Genomic DNA, 22,114 nt, shown 5'->3' on the forward strand with positions numbered 1-22,114 from the left:
AGATCATCATGGGATTAATATAATGTACAGAGCACCATGGGATTAATATAATAATGTACAGCACCATGGGATTAATATAATAATGTACAGAGCACCATGGGATTAATATAATAATGTACAGAGCACCATGGGATTAATATAATAATGTACAGAGCACCATGGGAGTAATATAATAATGTACAGAGCACCATGGGATTAATATAATAATGTACAGATCATCATGGGATTAATATAATAATGTACAGAGCACCATGGGATTAATATAATAATGTACAGAGCACCATGGGATTAATATAATAATGTACAGAGCACCATGGGAATAATATAATAATGTACAGAGCACCATGGGAATAATATAATAATGTACAGCACTATGGGACTAATATAATAATGTACAGCACTATGGGACTAATATAATAATGTACAGCACTATGGGACTAATATAATAATGTACAGCACTATGGGACTAATGGTGCTATATAGATAATAAGAGGGTCTGTACATGATCCACCTCCAGTCTCTTCACTGATGGTGCTCTAGAAGATATGTAGCCCACTCTGGTGCAATCCTATGTACGTATAGATTCGTTATGTCCCAAGCAGCGGTGTGATTTCACTAAAGCTTGGTGGCCGCTCTCCATTACAGCGTAGCCTCCATCCCCTATTGTGGCACAATACCACCCTCCCCCGTCTTCCTTCCTAAAACAACTTCTCTTATATTTCTTAGAAAAAAGGAAGGAAGAAACTTTCAAATAAAAGATAACCCTTAGCACATAGGTGTCACATGGCCACCTGTGCCCAATCACTTGGAGGGTCTCCAGCCCCACCACCCAATCTTACCATTATATGTCCATGACTCGTCAGCGTCCATATGAGTGGCTCCGGCGCTGGGCCCTACACCGGGGAAGAAGGCATGACCCAGAGTACCTCCCGGGCCATCAAATGGATATCCGTCTCCGTGTGCTCCTTCCACAAAGCTGACACGTAGATCGGCGTCCCCAGCCCCGGCCTCGCTGAAGTGGAGGTTGCTTTCCCGGCCCCATGAGGACAGTGCGCTCCCAATCAGTTGTCTTGTGGTGTCTTGGGAGAGGGAAATTGGAAAACTCTCCACCCTGTAAGAGAAGATTCCTGGGGCGTTAGACTGTGTGCAATTCGGCACTACATGTCCTCCGAAATACGACAACATCTGTAAAATCATCATATTGTGTTCACAATTCAGTAATGGGATCTGGGGGACAAGCTAGAATGGATCCCATAGGTGCTCATCCAGCTTTCCTGGCCTGTGAATGGCAAATCTGCCTAACCATGTACAGACACATCCCTCGGGCTTACAGAGTAGGCAGGTCTGTAATAGCAGACCTACTGGTTGTCAGGACTCCACAGGGAGTCACTGGGGGTCAGCTTAGACCCATTAGATAGCAGCCATGGCACATTCTTGTACCCCCCCTTCATGCCTCCTACCTCCAGGTCAGATGTCTCTTCTGCCACACTGACCCAGTCACGGCATATCGTTTTCTGCGGTGTCTTTGATAGCCAGACGTTGCGATGATGTCCGGAAGAGAACAGCGAGGTTTGTGCATCATTGCAACGGTGTCTTCATCTGCAGTGTAGAGCAAGATGCAAATATGACTACAGTGTCAGGATTACTTGGTACATGAGGAGTTGTCAGAGAGGACACAGGACAGCGCTGGCTGCCATGTACCTGGACAAGTGACACAAGGGAAAGCAAATATTACCTAGGATCCCGCTCTCTCTCAGGCCTGCAAACCTCTGCATCGTCTTCACGGCTTCCCTCAATCCATCCAGTGTTTGCTGCTGTGCAGAGTAGGGGTCCGGCGGAGGCAGATAGCCATAACGGGTCAGCCAGTCCTGTGTGTGACCAGAGACTAAACTACAGCCTGATAATGGCGATAACAAATGATATGAGCAAGAGACTAACAAAAGTGGTGACTGATACTGACAGTGTATGATAGTGAAGATACTGGAGACAGTGTATGATAGTGATGATACTGGAGACAGTGTATGATAGTGAAGATACTGGAGACAGTGTATGATAGTGATGATACTGGAGACAGTGTATGATAGTGATGATATTACAGACAGTGTATGATAGTGATGATACTGGAGACAGTGTATGATAGTGATGATACTGGAGACAGTGTATGATAGTGATGATACTGGAGACAGTGTATGATAGTGATGATACTGGAGACAGTGTATGATAGTGATGATACTGGAGACAGCGTATGATAGTGATGATACTGGAGACAGCGTATGATAGTGATGATATTACAGACAGTGTATGATAGTGATGATACTGGAGACAGTGTATGATAGTGATGATATTACAGACAGTGTATGATAGTGATGATATTACAGACAGTGTATGATAGTGATGATACTAGAGACAGTGTATGATAGTGAAGATACTGGAGACAGTGTATGATAGTGATGATACTGGAGACAGCGTATGATAGTGATGATACTGGAGACAGCGTATGATAGTGATGATATTACAGACAGTGTATGATAGTGATGATACTGGAGACAGTGTATGATAGTGATGATATTACAGACAGTGTATGATAGTGATGATACTACAGACAGTGTATGATAGTGATGATACTGGAGACAGTGTATGATAGTGAAGATACTGGAGACAGTGTATGATAGTGATGATACTGGAGACAGTGTATGATAGTGAAGATACTGGAGACAGTGTATGATAGTGATGATACTGGAGACAGTGTATGATAGTGATGATACTGGAGACAGTGTATGATAGTGAAGATACTGGAGACAGTGTATGATAGTGAAGATACTGGAGACAGTGTATGATAGTGATGATACTGGAGACAGTGTATGATAGTGATGATACTGGAGACAGTGTATGATAGTGATGATACTGGAGACAGTGTATGATAGTGAAGATACTGGAGACAGTGTATGATAGTGATGATATTACAGACAGTGTATGATAGTGATGATACTGGAGACAGTGTATGATAGTGATGATACTGGAGACAGTGTATGATAGTGATGATATTACAGACAGTGTATGATAGTGATGATACTGGAGACAGTGTATGATAGTGATGATACTGGAGACAGTGTATGATAGTGATGATACTGGAGACAGTGTATGATAGTGATGATACTGGAGACAGTGTATGATAGTGATGATACTAGAGACAGTGTATGATAGTGATGATACTGGAGACAGTGTATGATAGTGATGATACTGGAGACAGTGTATGATAGTGATGATACTGGAGACAGTGTATGATAGTGATGATACTGGAGACAGTGTATGATAGTGAAGATACTGGAGACAGTGTATGATAGTGAAGATACTGGAGACAGTGTATGATAGTGATGATACTGGAGACAGTGTATGATAGTGATGATACTGGAGACAGTGTATGATAGTGATGATACTGGAGACAGTGTATGATAGTGAAGATACTGGAGACAGTGTATGATAGTGATGATATTACAGACAGTGTATGATAGTGATGATACTGGAGACAGTGTATGATAGTGATGATACTGGAGACAGTGTATGATAGTGATGATATTACAGACAGTGTATGATAGTGATGATACTGGAGACAGTGTATGATAGTGATGATACTGGAGACAGTGTATGATAGTGATGATACTGGAGACAGTGTATGATAGTGATGATACTGGAGACAGTGTATGATAGTGATGATACTAGAGACAGTGTATGATAGTGATGATACTGGAGACAGTGTATGATAGTGATGATACTGGAGACAGTGTATGATAGTGATGATACTGGAGACAGTGTATGATAGTGATGATACTGGAGACAGTGTATGATAGTGATGATACTAGAGACAGCGTATGATAGTGATGATACTGGAGACAGTGTATGATAGTGATGATACTGGAGACAGTGTATGATAGTGATGATACTGGAGACAGTGTATGATAGTGATGATACTGGAGACAGTGTATGATAGTGATGATACTGGAGACAGTGTATGATAGTGATGATATTAGAGACAGTGTATGATAGTGATGATACTGGAGACAGTGTATGATAGTGATGATATTAGAGACAGTGTATGATAGTGATGATACTGGAGACAGTGTATGATAGTGATGATATTACAGACAGTGTATGATAGTGATGATACTGGAGACAGTGTATGATAGTGATGATATTACAGACAGTGTATGATAGTGATGATACTGGAGACAGTGTATGATAGTGATGATACTGGAGACAGTGTATGATAGTGATGATACTGGAGACAGTGTATGATAGTGATGATACTGGAGACAGTGTATGATAGTGAAGATACTGGAGACAGTGTATGATAGTGATGATATTACAGACAGTGTATGATAGTGATGATACTGGAGACAATGTATGATAGTGAAGATACTGGAGACAGTGTATGATAGTGATGATACTGGAGACAGTGTATGATAGTGATGATACTGGAGACAGTGTATGATAGTGATGATACTGGAGACAGTGTATGATAGTGATGATACTGGAGACAGTGTATGATAGTGATGATACTGGAGACAGTGTATGATAGTGATGATACTGGAGACAGTGTATGATAGTGATGATATTACAGACAGTGTATGATAGTGATGATATTACAGACAGTGTATGATAGTGATGATACTGGAGACAGTGTATGATAGTGATGATATTACAGACAGTGTATGATAGTGATGATACTACAGACAGTGTATGATAGTGATGATACTGGAGACAGTGTATGATAGTGATGATATTACAGACAGTGTATGATAGTGATGATACTGGAGACAGTGTATGATAGTGATGACATTACAGACAGTGTATGATAGTGATGATACTGGAGACAGTGTATGATAGTGATGATACTGGAGACAGTGTATGATAGTGATGATACTGGAGACAGTGTATGATAGTGATGACATTACAGACAGTGTATGATAGTGATGATACTGGAGACAGTGTATGATAGTGATGATACTAGAGACAGTGTATGATAGTGATGATATTACAGACAGTGTATGATAGTGATGATACTGGAGACAGTGTATGATAGTGATGATACTGGAGACAGTGTATGATAGTGATGATACTGGAGACAGTGTATGATAGTGATGATACTGGAGACAGTGTATGATAGTGATGATACTGGAGACAGTGTATGATAGTGATGATATTACAGACAGTGTATGATAGTGATGATATTACAGACAGTGTATGATAGTGATGATATTACAGACAGTGTATGATAGTGATGATACTGGAGACAGTGTATGATAGTGATGATATTACAGACAGTGTATGATAGTGATGATATTAGAGACAGTGTATGATAGTGATGATATTACAGACAGTGTATGATAGTGATGATACTGGAGACAGTGTATGATAGTGATGATACTGGAGACAGTGTATGATAGTGATGATACTGGAGACAGTGTATGATAGTGATGATATTACAGACAGTGTATGATAGTGATGATACTACAGACAGTGTATGATAGTGATGATACTGGAGACAGTGTATGATAGTGATGATACTGGAGACAGTGTATGATAGTGATGATATTACAGACAGTGTATGATAGTGATGATACTGGAGACAGTGTATGATAGTGATGATATTACAGACAGTGTATGATAGTGATGATACTACAGACAGTGTATGATAGTGATGATACTGGAGACAGTGTATGATAGTGATGATACTGGAGACAGTGTATGATAGTGATGATATTACAGACAGTGTATGATAGTGATGATACTACAGACAGTGTATGATAGTGATGATACTGGAGACAGTGTATGATAGTGATGATACTGGAGACAGTGTATGATAGTGATGATACTGGAGACAGTGTATGATAGTGATGATACTGGAGACAGTGTATGATAGTGATGATACTGGAGACAGTGTATGATAGTGATGATACTGGAGACAGTGTATGATAGTGATGATATTACAGACAGTGTATGATAGTGATGATACTACAGACAGTGTATGATAGTGATGATACTGGAGACAGTGTATGATAGTGATGATATTACAGACAGTGTATGATAGTGATGATACTGGAGAGAGTGTATGATAGTGATGATACTGGAGACAGTGTATGATAGTGATGATACTACAGACAGTGTATGATAGTGATGATACTGGAGACAGTGTATGATAGTGATGATACTGGAGACAGTGTATGATAGTGATGATATTACAGACAGTGTATGATAGTGATGATACTACAGACAGTGTATGATAGTGATGATACTGGAGACAGTGTATGATAGTGATGATACTGGAGACAGTGTATGATAGTGATGATACTGGAGACAGTGTATGATAGTGATGATACTGGAGACAGTGTATGATAGTGATGATACTGGAGACAGTGTATGATAGTGATGATACTGGAGACAGTGTATGATAGTGATGATACTGGAGACAGTGTATGATAGTGATGATACTGGAGACAGTGTATGATAGTGATGATATTACAGACAGTGTATGATAGTGATGATACTACAGACAGTGTATGATAGTGATGATACTGGAGACAGTGTATGATAGTGATGATACTGGAGACAGTGTATGATAGTGATGATATTACAGACAGTGTATGATAGTGATGATACTGGAGACAGTGTATGATAGTGATGATACTGGAGACAGTGTATGATAGTGATGATATTACAGACAGTGTATGATAGTGATGATACTGGAGACAGTGTATGATAGTGATGATATTACAGACAGTGTATGATAGTGATGATACTGGAGACAGTGTATGATAGTGATGATACTGGAGAGAGTGTATGATAGTGATGATACTGGAGACAGTGTATGATAGTGATGATACTGGAGACAGTGTATGATAGTGATGATACTACAGACAGTGTATGATAGTGATGATACTGGAGACAGTGTATGATAGTGATGATACTGGAGACAGTGTATGATAGTGACGATACTGGAGACAGTGTATGATAGTGATGATACTGGAGACAGTGTATGATAGTGATGATATTACAGACAGTGTATGATAGTGATGATACTGGAGACAGTGTATGATAGTGATGATACTGGAGACAGTGTATGATAGTGATGATACTGGAGACAGTGTATGATAGTGATGATATTACAGACAGTGTATGATAGTGATGATATTACAGACAGTGTATGATAGTGATGATACTGGAGACAGTGTATGATAGTGATGATATTACAGACAGTGTATGATAGTGATGATATTACAGACAGTGTATGATAGTGATGATACTGGAGACAGTGTATGATAGTGATGATACTGGAGAGAGTGTATGATAGTGATGATACTGGAGACAGTGTATGATAGTGATGATACTACAGACAGTGTATGATAGTGATGATACTGGAGACAGTGTATGATAGTGATGATACTGGAGACAGTGTATGATAGTGATGATATTACAGACAGTGTATGATAGTGATGATACTACAGACAGTGTATGATAGTGATGATACTGGAGACAGTGTATGATAGTGATGATACTGGAGACAGTGTATGATAGTGATGATACTGGAGACAGTGTATGATAGTGATGATACTGGAGACAGTGTATGATAGTGATGATATTACAGACAGTGTATGATAGTGATGATATTACAGACAGTGTATGATAGTGATGATACTGGAGACAGTGTATGATAGTGATGATATTACAGACAGTGTATGATAGTGATGATACTGGAGACAGTGTATGATAGTGATGATACTGGAGACAGTGTATGATAGTGATGATACTGGAGACAGTGTATGATAGTGATGATATTACAGACAGTGTATGATAGTGATGATACTACAGACAGTGTATGATAGTGATGATACTGGAGACAGTGTATGATAGTGATGATACTGGAGACAGTGTATGATAGTGATGATACTGGAGACAGTGTATGATAGTGATGATATTACAGACAGTGTATGATAGTGATGATACTGGAGACAGTGTATGATAGTGATGATACTGGAGACAGTGTATGATAGTGATGATACTGGAGACAGTGTATGATAGTGATGATACTGGAGAGAGTGTATGATAGTGATGATACTGGAGACAGTGTATGATAGTGATGATACTGGAGACAGTGTATGATAGTGATGATACTACAGACAGTGTATGATAGTGATGATACTGGAGACAGTGTATGATAGTGATGATACTGGAGACAGTGTATGATAGTGACGATACTGGAGACAGTGTATGATAGTGATGATACTGGAGACAGTGTATGATAGTGATGATATTACAGACAGTGTATGATAGTGATGATACTGGAGACAGTGTATGATAGTGATGATACTGGAGACAGTGTATGATAGTGATGATACTGGAGACAGTGTATGATAGTGATGATATTACAGACAGTGTATGATAGTGATGATATTACAGACAGTGTATGATAGTGATGATACTGGAGACAGTGTATGATAGTGATGATATTACAGACAGTGTATGATAGTGATGATATTACAGACAGTGTATGATAGTGATGATACTGGAGACAGTGTATGATAGTGATGATATTACAGACAGTGTATGATAGTGATGATACTGGAGACAGTGTATGATAGTGATGATATTACAGACAGTGTATGATAGTGATGATACTGGAGACAGTGTATGATAGTGATGATACTGGAGACAGTGTATGATAGTGACGATACTGGAGACAGTGTATGATAGTGATGATACTGGAGACAGTGTATGATAGTGATGATATTACAGACAGTGTATGATAGTGATGATACTGGAGACAGTGTATGATAGTGATGATACTGGAGACAGTGTATGATAGTGATGATACTGGAGACAGTGTATGATAGTGATGATATTACAGACAGTGTATGATAGTGATGATACTGGAGACAGTGTATGATAGTGATGATATTACAGACAGTGTATGATAGTGATGATACTGGAGACAGTGTATGATAGTGATGATACTGGAGACAGTGTATGATAGTGATGATATTACAGACAGTGTATGATAGTGATGATATTACAGACAGTGTATGATAGTGATGATACTGGAGACAGTGTATGATAGTGATGATACTGGAGACAGTGTATGATAGTGATGATATTACAGACAGTGTATGATAGTGATGATACTGGAGACAGTGTATGATAGTGATGATATTACAGACAGTGTATGATAGTGATGATACTGGAGACAGTGTATGATAGTGATGATACTGGAGAGAGTGTATGATAGTGATGATACTGGAGACAGTGTATGATAGTGATGATACTGGAGACAGTGTATGATAGTGATGATACAGGAGACAGTGTATGATAGTGATGATACTGGAGACAGTGTATGATAGTGATGATATTACAGACAGTGTATGATAGTGATGATACTGGAGACAGTGTATGATAGTGATGATATTACAGACAGTGTATGATAGTGATGATACTGGAGACAGTGTATGATAGTGATGATATTAGAGACAGTGTATGATAGTGATGATACTGGAGACAGTGTATGATAGTGATGATACTGGAGACAGTGTATGATAGTGATGATACTGGAGACAGTGTATGATAGTGATGATACTGGAGACAGTGTATGATAGTGATGATATTAGAGACAGTGTATGATAGTGATGATACTGGAGACAGTGTATGATAGTGATGATACTGGAGACAGTGTATGATAGTGATGATACTGGAGACAGTGTATGATAGTGATGATACTGGAGACAGTGTATGATAGTGATGATACTGGAGACAGTGTATGATAGTGATGATACTGGAGACAGTGTATGATAGTGATGATACTGGAGACAGTGTATGATAGTGATGATACTGGAGACAGTGTATGATAGTGATGATACTGGAGACAGTGTATGATAGTGATGATACTGGAGACAGTGTATGATAGTGATGATACTGGAGACAGTGTATGATAGTGATGATATTACAGACAGTGTATGATAGTGATGATATTACAGACAGTGTATGATAGTGATGATATTAGAGACAGTGTATGATAGTGATGATATTACAGACAGTGTATGATAGTGATGATATTAGAGACAGTGTATGATAGTGATGATACTGGAGACAGTGTATGATAGTGATGATACTGGAGACAGTGTATGATAGTGATGATACTGGAGACAGTGTATGATAGTGATGATACTGGAGACAGTGTATGATAGTGATGATACTGGAGACAGTGTATGATAGTGATGATATTACAGACAGTGTATGATAGTGATGATATTAGAGACAGTGTATGATAGTGATGATACTGGAGACAGTGTATGATAGTGATGATACTGGAGACAGTGTATGATAGTGATGATACTGGAGACAGTGTATGATAGTGATGATATTACAGACAGTGTATGATAGTGATGATATTAGAGACAGTGTATGATAGTGATGATACTGGAGACAGTGTATGATAGTGATGATACTGGAGACAGTGTATGATAGTGATGATACTGGAGACAGTGTATGATAGTGATGATACTGGAGACAGTGTATGATAGTGATGATACTGGAGACAGTGTATGATAGTGATGATATTACAGACAGTGTATGATAGTGATGATATTAGAGACAGTGTATGATAGTGATGATACTGGAGACAGTGTATGATAGTGATGATACTGGAGACAGTGTATGATAGTGATGATACTGGAGACAGTGTATGATAGTGATGATACTGGAGACAGTGTATGATAGTGATGATATTACAGACAGTGTATGATAGTGATGATATTACAGACAGTGTATGATAGTGATGATATTAGAGACAGTGTATGATAGTGATGATACTGGAGACAGTGTATGATAGTGATGATACTGGAGACAGTGTATGATAGTGATGATACTGGAGACAGTGTATGATAGTGATGATACTGGAGACAGTGTATGATAGTGATGATACTGGAGACAGTGTATGATAGTGATGATATTACAGACAGTGTATGATAGTGATGATACTGGAGACAGTGTATGATAGTGATGATACTGGAGACAGTGTATGATAGTGATGATATTACAGACAGTGTATGATAGTGATGATATTACAGACAGTGTATGATAGTGATGATATTACAGACAGTGTATGATAGTGATGATATTACAGACAGTGTATGATAGTGATGATACTGGAGACAGTGTATGATAGTGATGATATTAGAGACAGTGTATGATAGTGATGATACTGGAGACAGTGTATGATAGTGATGATACTGGAGACAGTGTATGATAGTGATGATACTGGAGACAGTGTATGATAGTGATGATACTGGAGACAGTGTATGATAGTGATGATATTAGAGACAGTGTATGATAGTGATGATACTGGAGACAGTGTATGATAGTGATGATACTGGAGACAGTGTATGATAGTGATGATACTGGAGACAGTGTATGATAGTGATGATACTGGAGACAGTGTATGATAGTGATGATACTGGAGACAGTGTATGATAGTGATGATACTGGAGACAGTGTATGATAGTGATGATACTGGAGACAGTGTATGATAGTGATGATACTGGAGACAGTGTATGATAGTGATGATACTGGAGACAGTGTATGATAGTGATGATACTGGAGACAGTGTATGATAGTGATGATACTGGAGACAGTGTATGATAGTGATGATATTACAGACAGTGTATGATAGTGATGATATTACAGACAGTGTATGATAGTGATGATATTACAGACAGTGTATGATAGTGATGATACTGGAGACAGTGTATGATAGTGATGATACTGGAGACAGTGTATGATAGTGATGATATTACAGACAGTGTATGATAGTGATGATACTGGAGACAGTGTATGATAGTGATGATACTGGAGACAGTGTATGATAGTGATGATATTACAGACAGTGTATGATAGTGATGATATTACAGACAGTGTATGATAGTGATGATATTACAGACAGTGTATGATAGTGATGATATTACAGACAGTGTATGATAGTGATGATATTACAGACAGTGTATGATAGTGATGATACTGGAGACAGTGTATGATAGTGATGATACTGGAGACAGTGTATGATAGTGATGATATTAGAGACAGTGTATGATAGTGATGATACTGGAGACAGTGTATGATAGTGATGATACTGGAGACAGTGTATGATAGTGATGATACTGGAGACAGTGTATGATAGTGATGATACTGGAGACAGTGTATGATAGTGATGATACTGGAGACAGTGTATGATAGTGATGATACTGGAGACAGTGTATGATAGTGATGATACTGGAGACAGTGTATGATAGTGATGATATTACAGACAGTGTATGATAGTGATGATACTGGAGACAGTGTATGATAGTGATGATACTGGAGACAGTGTATGATAGTGATGATACTGGAGACAGTGTATGATAGTGATGATACTGGAGACAGTGTATGATAGTGATGATACTGGAGACAGTGTATGATAGTGATGATATTACAGACAGTGTATGATAGTGATGATACTGGAGACAGTGTATGATAGTGATGATACTGGAGACAGTGTATGATAGTGATGATACTGGAGACAGTGTATGATAGTGATGATATTACAGACAGTGTATGATAGTGATGATATTACAGACAGTGTATGATAGTGATGATACTGGAGACAGTGTATGATAGTGATGATATTACAGACAGTGTATGATAGTGATGATACTGGAGACAGTGTATGATAGTGATGATACTGGAGACAGTGTATGATAGTGATGATACTGGAGACAGTGTATGATAGTGATGATACTGGAGACAGTGTATGATAGTGATGATATTACAGACAGTGTATGATAGTGATGATATTACAGACAGTGTATGATAGTGATGATATTACAGACAGTGTATGATAGTGATGATATTACAGACAGTGTATGATAGTGATGATACTGGAGACAGTGTATGATAGTGATGATATTACAGACAGTGTATGATAGTGAAGATACTGGAGACAGTGTATGATAGTGATGATACTGGAGACAGTGTATGATAGTGATGATACTGGAGACAGTGTATGATAGTGATGATACTGGAGACAGTGTATGATAGTGATGATATTACAGACAGTGTATGATAGTGATGATACTGGAGACAGTGTATGATAGTGATGATACTGGAGACAGTGTATGATAGTGATGATACTGGAGACAGTGTATGATAGTGATGATACTGGAGACAGTGTATGATAGTGATGATACTGGAGACAGTGTATGATAGTGATGATACTGGAGACAGTGTATGATAGTGATGATATTACAGACAGTGTATGATAGTGATGATATTACAGACAGTGTATGATAGTGATGATACTGGAGACAGTGTATGATAGTGATGATACTGGAGACAGTGTATGATAGTGATGATATTAGAGACAGTGTATGATAGTGATGATATTACAGACAGTGTATGATAGTGATGATATTAGAGACAGTGTATGATAGTGATGATATTACAGACAGTGTATGATAGTGATGATATTACAGACAGTGTATGATAGTGATGATATTAGAGACAGTGTATGATAGTGATGATATTACAGACAGTGTATGATAGTGATGATACTGGAGACAGTGTATGATAGTGATGATATTACAGACAGTGTATGATAGTGATGATACTGGAGACAGTGTATGATAGTGATGATACTGGAGACAGTGTATGATAGTGATGATACTGGAGACAGTGTATGATAGTGATGATACTGGAGACAGTGTATGATAGTGATGATATTACAGACAGTGTATGATAGTGATGATATTACAGACAGTGTATGATAGTGATGATACTGGAGACAGTGTATGATAGTGATGATATTAGAGACAGTGTATGATAGTGATGATATTACAGACAGTGTATGATAGTGATGATATTAGAGACAGTGTATGATAGTGATGATATTACAGACAGTGTATGATAGTGATGATATTAGAGACAGTGTATGATAGTGATGATATTACAGACAGTGTATGATAGTGATGATATTACAGACAGTGTATGATAGTGATGATATTACAGACAGTGTATGATAGTGATGATACTGGAGACAGTGTATGATAGTGATGATACTGGAGACAGTGTATGATAGTGATGATACTGGAGACAGTGTATGATAGTGATGATATTACAGACAGTGTATGATAGTGATGATACTGGAGACAGTGTATGATAGTGATGATATTACAGACAGTGTATGATAGTGATGATATTACAGACAGTGTATGATAGTGATGATATTACAGACAGTGTATGATAGTGATGATATTACAGACAGTGTATGATAGTGATGATACTGGAGACAGTGTATGATAGTGATGATATTACAGACAGTGTATGATAGTGAAGATACTGGAGACAGTGTATGATAGTGATGATACTGGAGACAGTGTATGATAGTGATGATACTGGAGACAGTGTATGATAGTGATGATACTGGAGACAGTGTATGATAGTGATGATATTACAGACAGTGTATGATAGTGATGATACTGGAGACAGTGTATGATAGTGATGATACTGGAGACAGTGTATGATAGTGATGATACTGGAGACAGTGTATGATAGTGATGATACTGGAGACAGTGTATGATAGTGATGATACTGGAGACAGTGTATGATAGTGATGATACTGGAGACAGTGTATGATAGTGATGATATTACAGACAGTGTATGATAGTGATGATATTACAGACAGTGTATGATAGTGATGATACTGGAGACAGTGTATGATAGTGATGATACTGGAGACAGTGTATGATAGTGATGATATTAGAGACAGTGTATGATAGTGATGATATTACAGACAGTGTATGATAGTGATGATATTAGAGACAGTGTATGATAGTGATGATATTACAGACAGTGTATGATAGTGATGATATTAGAGACAGTGTATGATAGTGATGATATTACAGACAGTGTATGATAGTGATGATATTAGAGACAGTGTATGATAGTGATGATATTACAGACAGTGTATGATAGTGATGATATTACAGACAGTGTATGATAGTGATGATATTACAGACAGTGTATGATAGTGATGATACTGGAGACAGTGTATGATAGTGATGATATTACAGACAGTGTATGATAGTGATGATACTGGAGACAGTGTATGATAGTGATGATACTGGAGACAGTGTATGATAGTGATGATACTGGAGACAGTGTATGATAGTGATGATACTGGAGACAGTGTATGATAGTGATGATATTAGAGACAGTGTATGATAGTGATGATATTACAGACAGTGTATGATAGTGATGATATTACAGACAGTGTATGATAGTGATGATACTGGAGACAGTGTATGATAGTGATGATACTGGAGACAGTGTATGATAGTGATGATACTGGAGACAGTGTATGATAGTGATGATATTACAGACAGTGTATGATAGTGATGATACTGGAGACAGTGTATGATAGTGATGATACTGGAGACAGTGTATGATAGTGATGATACTGGAGACAGTGTATGATAGTGATGATACTACAGACAGTGTATGATAGTGATGATATTACAGACAGTGTATGATAGTGATGATACTGGAGACAGTGTATGATAGTGATGATACTGGAGACAGTGTATGATAGTGATGATACTGGAGACAGTGTATGATAGTGATGATATTACAGACAGTGTATGATAGTGATGATACTGGAGACAGTGTATGATAGTGATGATATTACAGACAGTGTATGATAGTGATGATATTACAGACAGTGTATGATAGTGATGATATTACAGACAGTGTATGATAGTGATGATATTACAGACAGTGTATGATAGTGATGATATTAGGGGGGTCTTATCACTCTCCCCCCTCCCCAGCAGGTTCTCACCATCCCGGAGCTGATGTCCTTGGCGCTGGGGCTACTCCCGACCCCGACCAGGCTCAGCCCGAGGATCCAGAGACCGATCATCCTGCCGCTCAGTTGCTGCGCCTTGTCCACATCCTGCTGCTCTGCGACCTTTCTGCGTCTTCTGTGCGACCCTCGTCCCCTGCACCGCACAAGTAACGCAGCTCCGAACACAGAGAGAGAAGTCTCAGCATCCGACCCCACCCCGACCCTCCCCCACCTGCAGCATATCCGCTGGACAGCCTGACGTATCTAATCCTATCCTGTGTGATACTGTATACTGAGCTGTGTATCTAATCCTATCCTGTGTGATACTGTATACTGAGCTGTGTATCTAATCCTATCCTGTGTGATACTGTATACTGAGCTGTATCTAATCCTATCCTGTGTGATACTGTATACTGAGCCGTGTATCTAATCCTATCCTGTGTGATACTGTATACTGAGCCGTGTATCTAATCCTATCCTGTGTGATACTGTATACTGAGCTGTATCTAATCCTATCCTGTGTGATACTGTATACTGAGCCGTGTATCTAATCCTATCCTGTGTGATACTGTATACTGAGCCGTGTATCTAATCCTATCCTGTGTGATACTGTATACTGAGCTGTATCTAATCCTATCCTGTGTTATACTGTATACTGAGCTGTGTATCTAATCCTATCCTGTGTGATACTGTATACTGAGCTGTATCTAATCCTATCCTGTGTGATACTGTATACTGAGCCGTGTATCTAATCCTATCCTGTGTGATACTGTATACTGAGCTGTGTATCTAATCCTATCCTGTGTGATACTGTATACTGAGCTGTATCTAATCCTATCCTGTGTGATACTGTATACTGAGCCGTGTATCTAATCCTATCCTGTGTGATACTGTATACTGAGCTGTGTATCTAATCCTATCCTGTGTTATACTGTATACTGAGCTGTGTATCTAATCCTATCCTGTGTGATACTGTATACTGAGCTGTATCTAATCCTATCCTGTGTGATACTGTATACTGAGCTGTATCTAATCCTATCCTGTGTGATACTGTATACTGAGCTGTATCTAATCCTATCCTGTGTGATACTGTATACTGAGCTGTATCTAATCCTATCCTGTGTGATACTGTATACTGAGCCGTGTATCTAATCCTATCCTGTGTGATACTGTATACTGAGCTGTGTATCTAATCCTATCCTGTGTTATACTGTATACTGAGCTGTGTATCTAATCCTATCCTGTGTGATACTGTATACTGAGCTGTATCTAATCCTATCCTGTGTGATACTGTATACTGAGCTGTGTATCTAATCCTATCCTGTGTGATACTGTATACTGAGCTGTGTATCTAATCCTATCCTGTGCGATACTGTATACTGAGCTGTATCTAATCCTATCCTGTGTGATACTGTATACTGAGCCGTGTATCTAATCCTATCCTGTGTGATACTGTATACTGAGCTGTGTATCTAATCCTATCCTGTGTGATACTGTATACTGAGCTGTATCTAATCCTATCCTGTGTGATACTGTATACTGAGCCGTGTATCTAATCCTATCCTGTGTTATACTGTATACTGAGCTGTGTATCTAATCCTATCCTGTGTGATACTGTATACTGAGCTGTATCTAATCCTATCCTGTGTGATACTGTATACTGAGCCGTGTATCTAATCCTATCCTGTATGATACTGTATACTGAGCTGTGTATCTAATCCTATCCTGTGTGATACTGTATACTGAGCTGTGTATCTAATCCTATCCCATGTGATACTGTATACTGAGCCGTGTATCTAATCCTATCCCGTGTGATACTGTATACTGAGCTGTGTATCTAATCCTATCCTGTGTGATACTGTATACTGAGCTGTGTATCTAATCCTATCCTGTGTGATACTGTATACTGAGCTGTATCTAATCCTATCCTGTGTGATACTGTATACTGAGCTGTATCTAATCCTATCCTGTGTGATACTGTATACTGAGCTATGTATCTAATCCTATCCTGTGTGATACTGTATACTGAGCTGTGTATCTAATCCTATCCTGTGTGATACTGTATACTGAGCTGTGTATCTAATCCTATCCTGTGTGATACTGTATACTGAGCTGTGTATCTAATCCTATCCTGTGTGATACTGTATACTGAGCTGTATCTAATCCTATCCTGTGTGATACTGTATACTGAGCTGTATCTAATCCTATCCTGTGTGATACTGTATACTGAGCTGTATCTAATCCTATCCTGTGTGATACTGTATACTGAGCTGTATCTAATCCTATCCTGTGTGATACTGTATACTGAGCTGTATCTAATCCTATCCTGTGTGATACTGTATACTGAGCTGTATCTAATCCTATCCTGTGTGATACTGTATACTGAGCTGTGTATCTAATCCTGTCCTGTGTGATACTGTATACTGAGCTGTGTATCTAATCCTATCCTGTGTGATACTGTATACTGAGCTGTGTATCTAATCCTATCCTGTGTGATACTGTATACTGAGCCGTGTATCTAATCCTATCCTGTGTGATACTGTATACTGAGCTGTGTATCTAATCCTATCCTGTGTGATACTGTATACTGAGCTGTGTATCTAATCCTATCCTGTGTGATACTGTATACTGAGCTGTATCTAATCCTATCCTGTGTGATACTGTATACTGAGCTGTATCTAATCCTATCCTGTGTGATACTGTATACTGAGCCGTGTATCTAATCCTATCCTGTGTGATACTGTATACTGAGCCGTGTATCTAATCCTATCCTGTGTGATACTGTATACTGAGCGGTGTATCTAATCCTATCCTGTGTGATACTGTATACTGAGCCGTGTATCTAATCCTATCCTGTGTGATACTGTATACTGAGCCGTGTATCTAATCCTATCCTGTGTGATACTGTATACTGAGCTGTGTATCTAATCCTATCCTGTGTGATACTGTATACTGAGCTGTGTATCTAATCCTATCCTGTGTGATACTGTATACTGAGCTGTGTATCTAATCCTATCCTGTGTGATACTGTATACTGAGCCGTGTATCTAATCCTATCCTGTGTGATACTGTATACTGAGCCGTGTATCTAATCCTATCCTGTGTGATACTGTATACTGAGCTGTGTATCTAATCCTATCCTGTGTGATACTGTATACTGAGCTGTATCTAATCCTATCCTGTGTGATACTGTATACTGAGCTGTATCTAATCCTATCCTGTGTGATACTGTATACTGAGCTGTGTATCTAATCCTATCCTGTGTGATACTGTATACTGAGCTGTATCTAATCCTATCCTGTGTGATACTGTATACTGAGCTGTATCTAATCCTATCCTGTGTGATACTGTATACTGAGCTGTATCTAATCCTATCCTGTGTGATACTGTATACTGAGCTGTGTATCTAATCCTATCCTGTGTGATACTGTATACTGAGCTGTGTATCTAATCCTATCCTGTGTGATACTGTATACTGAGCTGTGTATCTAATCCTATCCTGTGTGATACTGTATACTGAGCCGTGTATCTAATCCTATCCTGTGTGATACTGTATACTGAGCTGTATCTAATCCTATCCTGTGTGATACTGTATACTGAGCTGTATCTAATCCTATCCTGTGTGATACTGTATACTGAGCTGTATCTAATCCTATCCTGTGTGATACTGTATACTGAGCTGTATCTAATCCTATCCTGTGTGATACTGTATACTGAGCTGTGTATCTAATCCTATCCTGTGTGATACTGTATACTGAGCTGTATCTAATCCTATCCTGTGTGATACTGTATACTGAGCTGTATCTAATCCTATCCTGTGTGATACTGTATACTGAGCTGTATCTAATCCTATCCTGTGTGATACTGTATACTGAGCTGTGTATCTAATCCTATCCTGTGTGATACTGTATACTGAGCTGTGTATCTAATCCTATCCTGTGTGATACTGTATACTGAGCTGTGTATCTAATCCTATCCTGTGTGATACTGTATACTGAGCTGTGTATCTAATCCTATCCTGTGTGATACTGTATACTGAGCTGTATCTAATCCTATCCTGTGTGATACTGTATACTGAGCCGTGTATCTAATCTTATCCTGTGTGATACTGTATACTGAGCTGTATCTAATCCTATCCTGTGTGATACTGTATACTGAGCTGTATCTAATCCTATCCTGTGTGATACTGTATACTGAGCTGTATCTAATCCTATCCTGTGTGATACTGTATACTGAGCTGTGTATCTAATCCTATCCTGTGTGATACTGTATACTGAGCTGTGTATCTAATCCTATCCTGTGTGATACTGTATACTGAGCTGTATCTAATCCTATCCTGTGTGATACTGTATACTGAGCTGTGTATCTAATCCTATCCTGTGTGATACTGTATACTGAGCTGTATCTAATCCTATCCTGTGTGATACTGTATACTGAGCTGTGTATCTAATCCTATCCTGTGTGATACTGTATACTGAGCTGTGTATCTAATCCTATCCTGTGTGATACTGTATACTGAGCTGTATCTAATCCTATACTGTGTGATACTGTATACTGAGCTGTGTATCTAATCCTATCCTGTGTGATACTGTATACTGAGCTGTATCTAATCCTATCCTGTGTGATACTGTATACTGAGCTGTATCTAATCCTATCCTGTGTGATACTGTATACTGAGCTGTATCTAATCCTATCCTGTGTGATACTGTATACTGAGCTGTGTATCTAATCCTATCCTGTGTGATACTGTATACTGAGCTGTGTATCTAATCCTATCCTGTGTGATACTGTATACTGAGCTGTATCTAATCCTATCCTGTGTGATACTGTATACTGAGCTGTGTATCTAATCCTATCCTGTGTGATACTGTATACTGAGCTGTATCTAATCCTATCCTGTGTGATACTGTATACTGAGCTGTGTATCTAATCCTATCCTGTGTGATACTGTATACTGAGCTGTATCTAATCCTATCCTGTGTGATACTGTATACTGAGCTGTGTATCTAATCCTATCCTGTGTGATACTGTATACTGAGCTGTATCTAATCCTATCCTGTGTGATACTGTATACTGAGCTGTATCTAATCCTATCCTGTGTGATACTGTATACTGAGCTGTATCTAATCCTATCCTGTGTGATACTGTATACTGAGCTGTATCTAATCCTATCCTGTGTGATACTGTATACTGAGCTGTATCTAATCCTATCCTGTGTGATACTGTATACTGAGCTGTATCTAATCCTATCCTGTGTGATACTGTATACTGAGCTGTGTATCTAATCCTATCCTGTGTGATACTGTATACTGAGCTGTGTATCTAATCCTATCCTGTGTGATACTGTATACTGAGCTGTGTATCTAATCCTATCCTGTGTGATACTGTATACTGAGCTGTGTATCTAATCCTATCCTGTGTGATACTGTATACTGAGCTGTATCTAATCCTATCCTGTGTGATAATGTATACTGAGCTGTGTATCTAATCCTATCCTGTGTGATACTGTATACTGAGCTGTATCTAATCCTATCCTGTGTGATAATGTATACTGAGCTGTGTATCTAATCCTATCCTGTGTGATACTGTATACTGAGCTGTGTATATAATCCTATCCTGTGTGATACTGTATACTGAGCCGTGTATCTAATCCTATCCTGTGTGATACTGTATACTGAGCTGTGTATCTAATCCTATCCTGTGTGATACTGTATACTGAGCTACATCTAATCCTATCCTGTGTGATACTGTATACTGAGCTGTGTATCTAATCCTATCCTGTGTGATACTGTATACTGAGCTGTGTATCTAATCCTATCCTGTGTGATACTGTATACTGAGCTGTATCTAATCCTATCCTGTGTGATACTGTATACTGAGCTGTATCTAATCCTATCCTGTGTGATACTGTATACTGAGCTGTATCTAATCCTATCCTGTGTGATACTGTATACTGAGCTGTATCTAATCCTATCCTGTGTGATACTGTATACTGAGCTGTATCTAATCCTATCCTGTGTGATACTGTATACTGAGCTGTATCTAATCCTATCCTGTGTGATACTGTATACTGAGCTGTGTATCTAATCCTATCCTGTGTGATACTGTATACTGAGCTGTGTATCTAATCCTATCCTGTGTGATACTGTATACTGAGCTGTGTATCTAATCCTATCATGTGTGATACTGTATACT

The 22,114-nt window shown here is 38.6% G+C and overlaps 1 protein-coding gene across 1 annotated transcript in view; it reads right to left on the bottom strand.

Annotated features, from left to right (window-relative positions):
* The window catches only part of MMP25 (matrix metallopeptidase 25), a 46,383-nt gene extending 30,328 nt beyond the window's left edge, over window positions 1–16,055 (bottom strand). Inside the window, exons 1-4 of the mRNA XM_075261642.1 lie at window positions 15,914–16,055; window positions 1,736–1,868; window positions 1,461–1,599; window positions 840–1,111 (exon numbers count right to left, since the gene is read on the bottom strand). Coding sequence (XP_075117743.1) covers window positions 840–1,111; window positions 1,461–1,599; window positions 1,736–1,868; window positions 15,914–15,994 — 625 coding nt within the window. The 5' untranslated portion in view covers window positions 15,995–16,055. The remainder of the gene's footprint in view (window positions 1–839; window positions 1,112–1,460; window positions 1,600–1,735; window positions 1,869–15,913) is intronic.
* Window positions 16,056–22,114: the final 6,059 nt, after the last annotated feature.

Source organism: Leptodactylus fuscus, unplaced genomic scaffold, assembly GCF_031893055.1.
Source record: "Leptodactylus fuscus isolate aLepFus1 unplaced genomic scaffold, aLepFus1.hap2 HAP2_SCAFFOLD_244, whole genome shotgun sequence".
NCBI classification, from domain to species: domain Eukaryota; kingdom Metazoa; phylum Chordata; class Amphibia; order Anura; family Leptodactylidae; genus Leptodactylus; species Leptodactylus fuscus.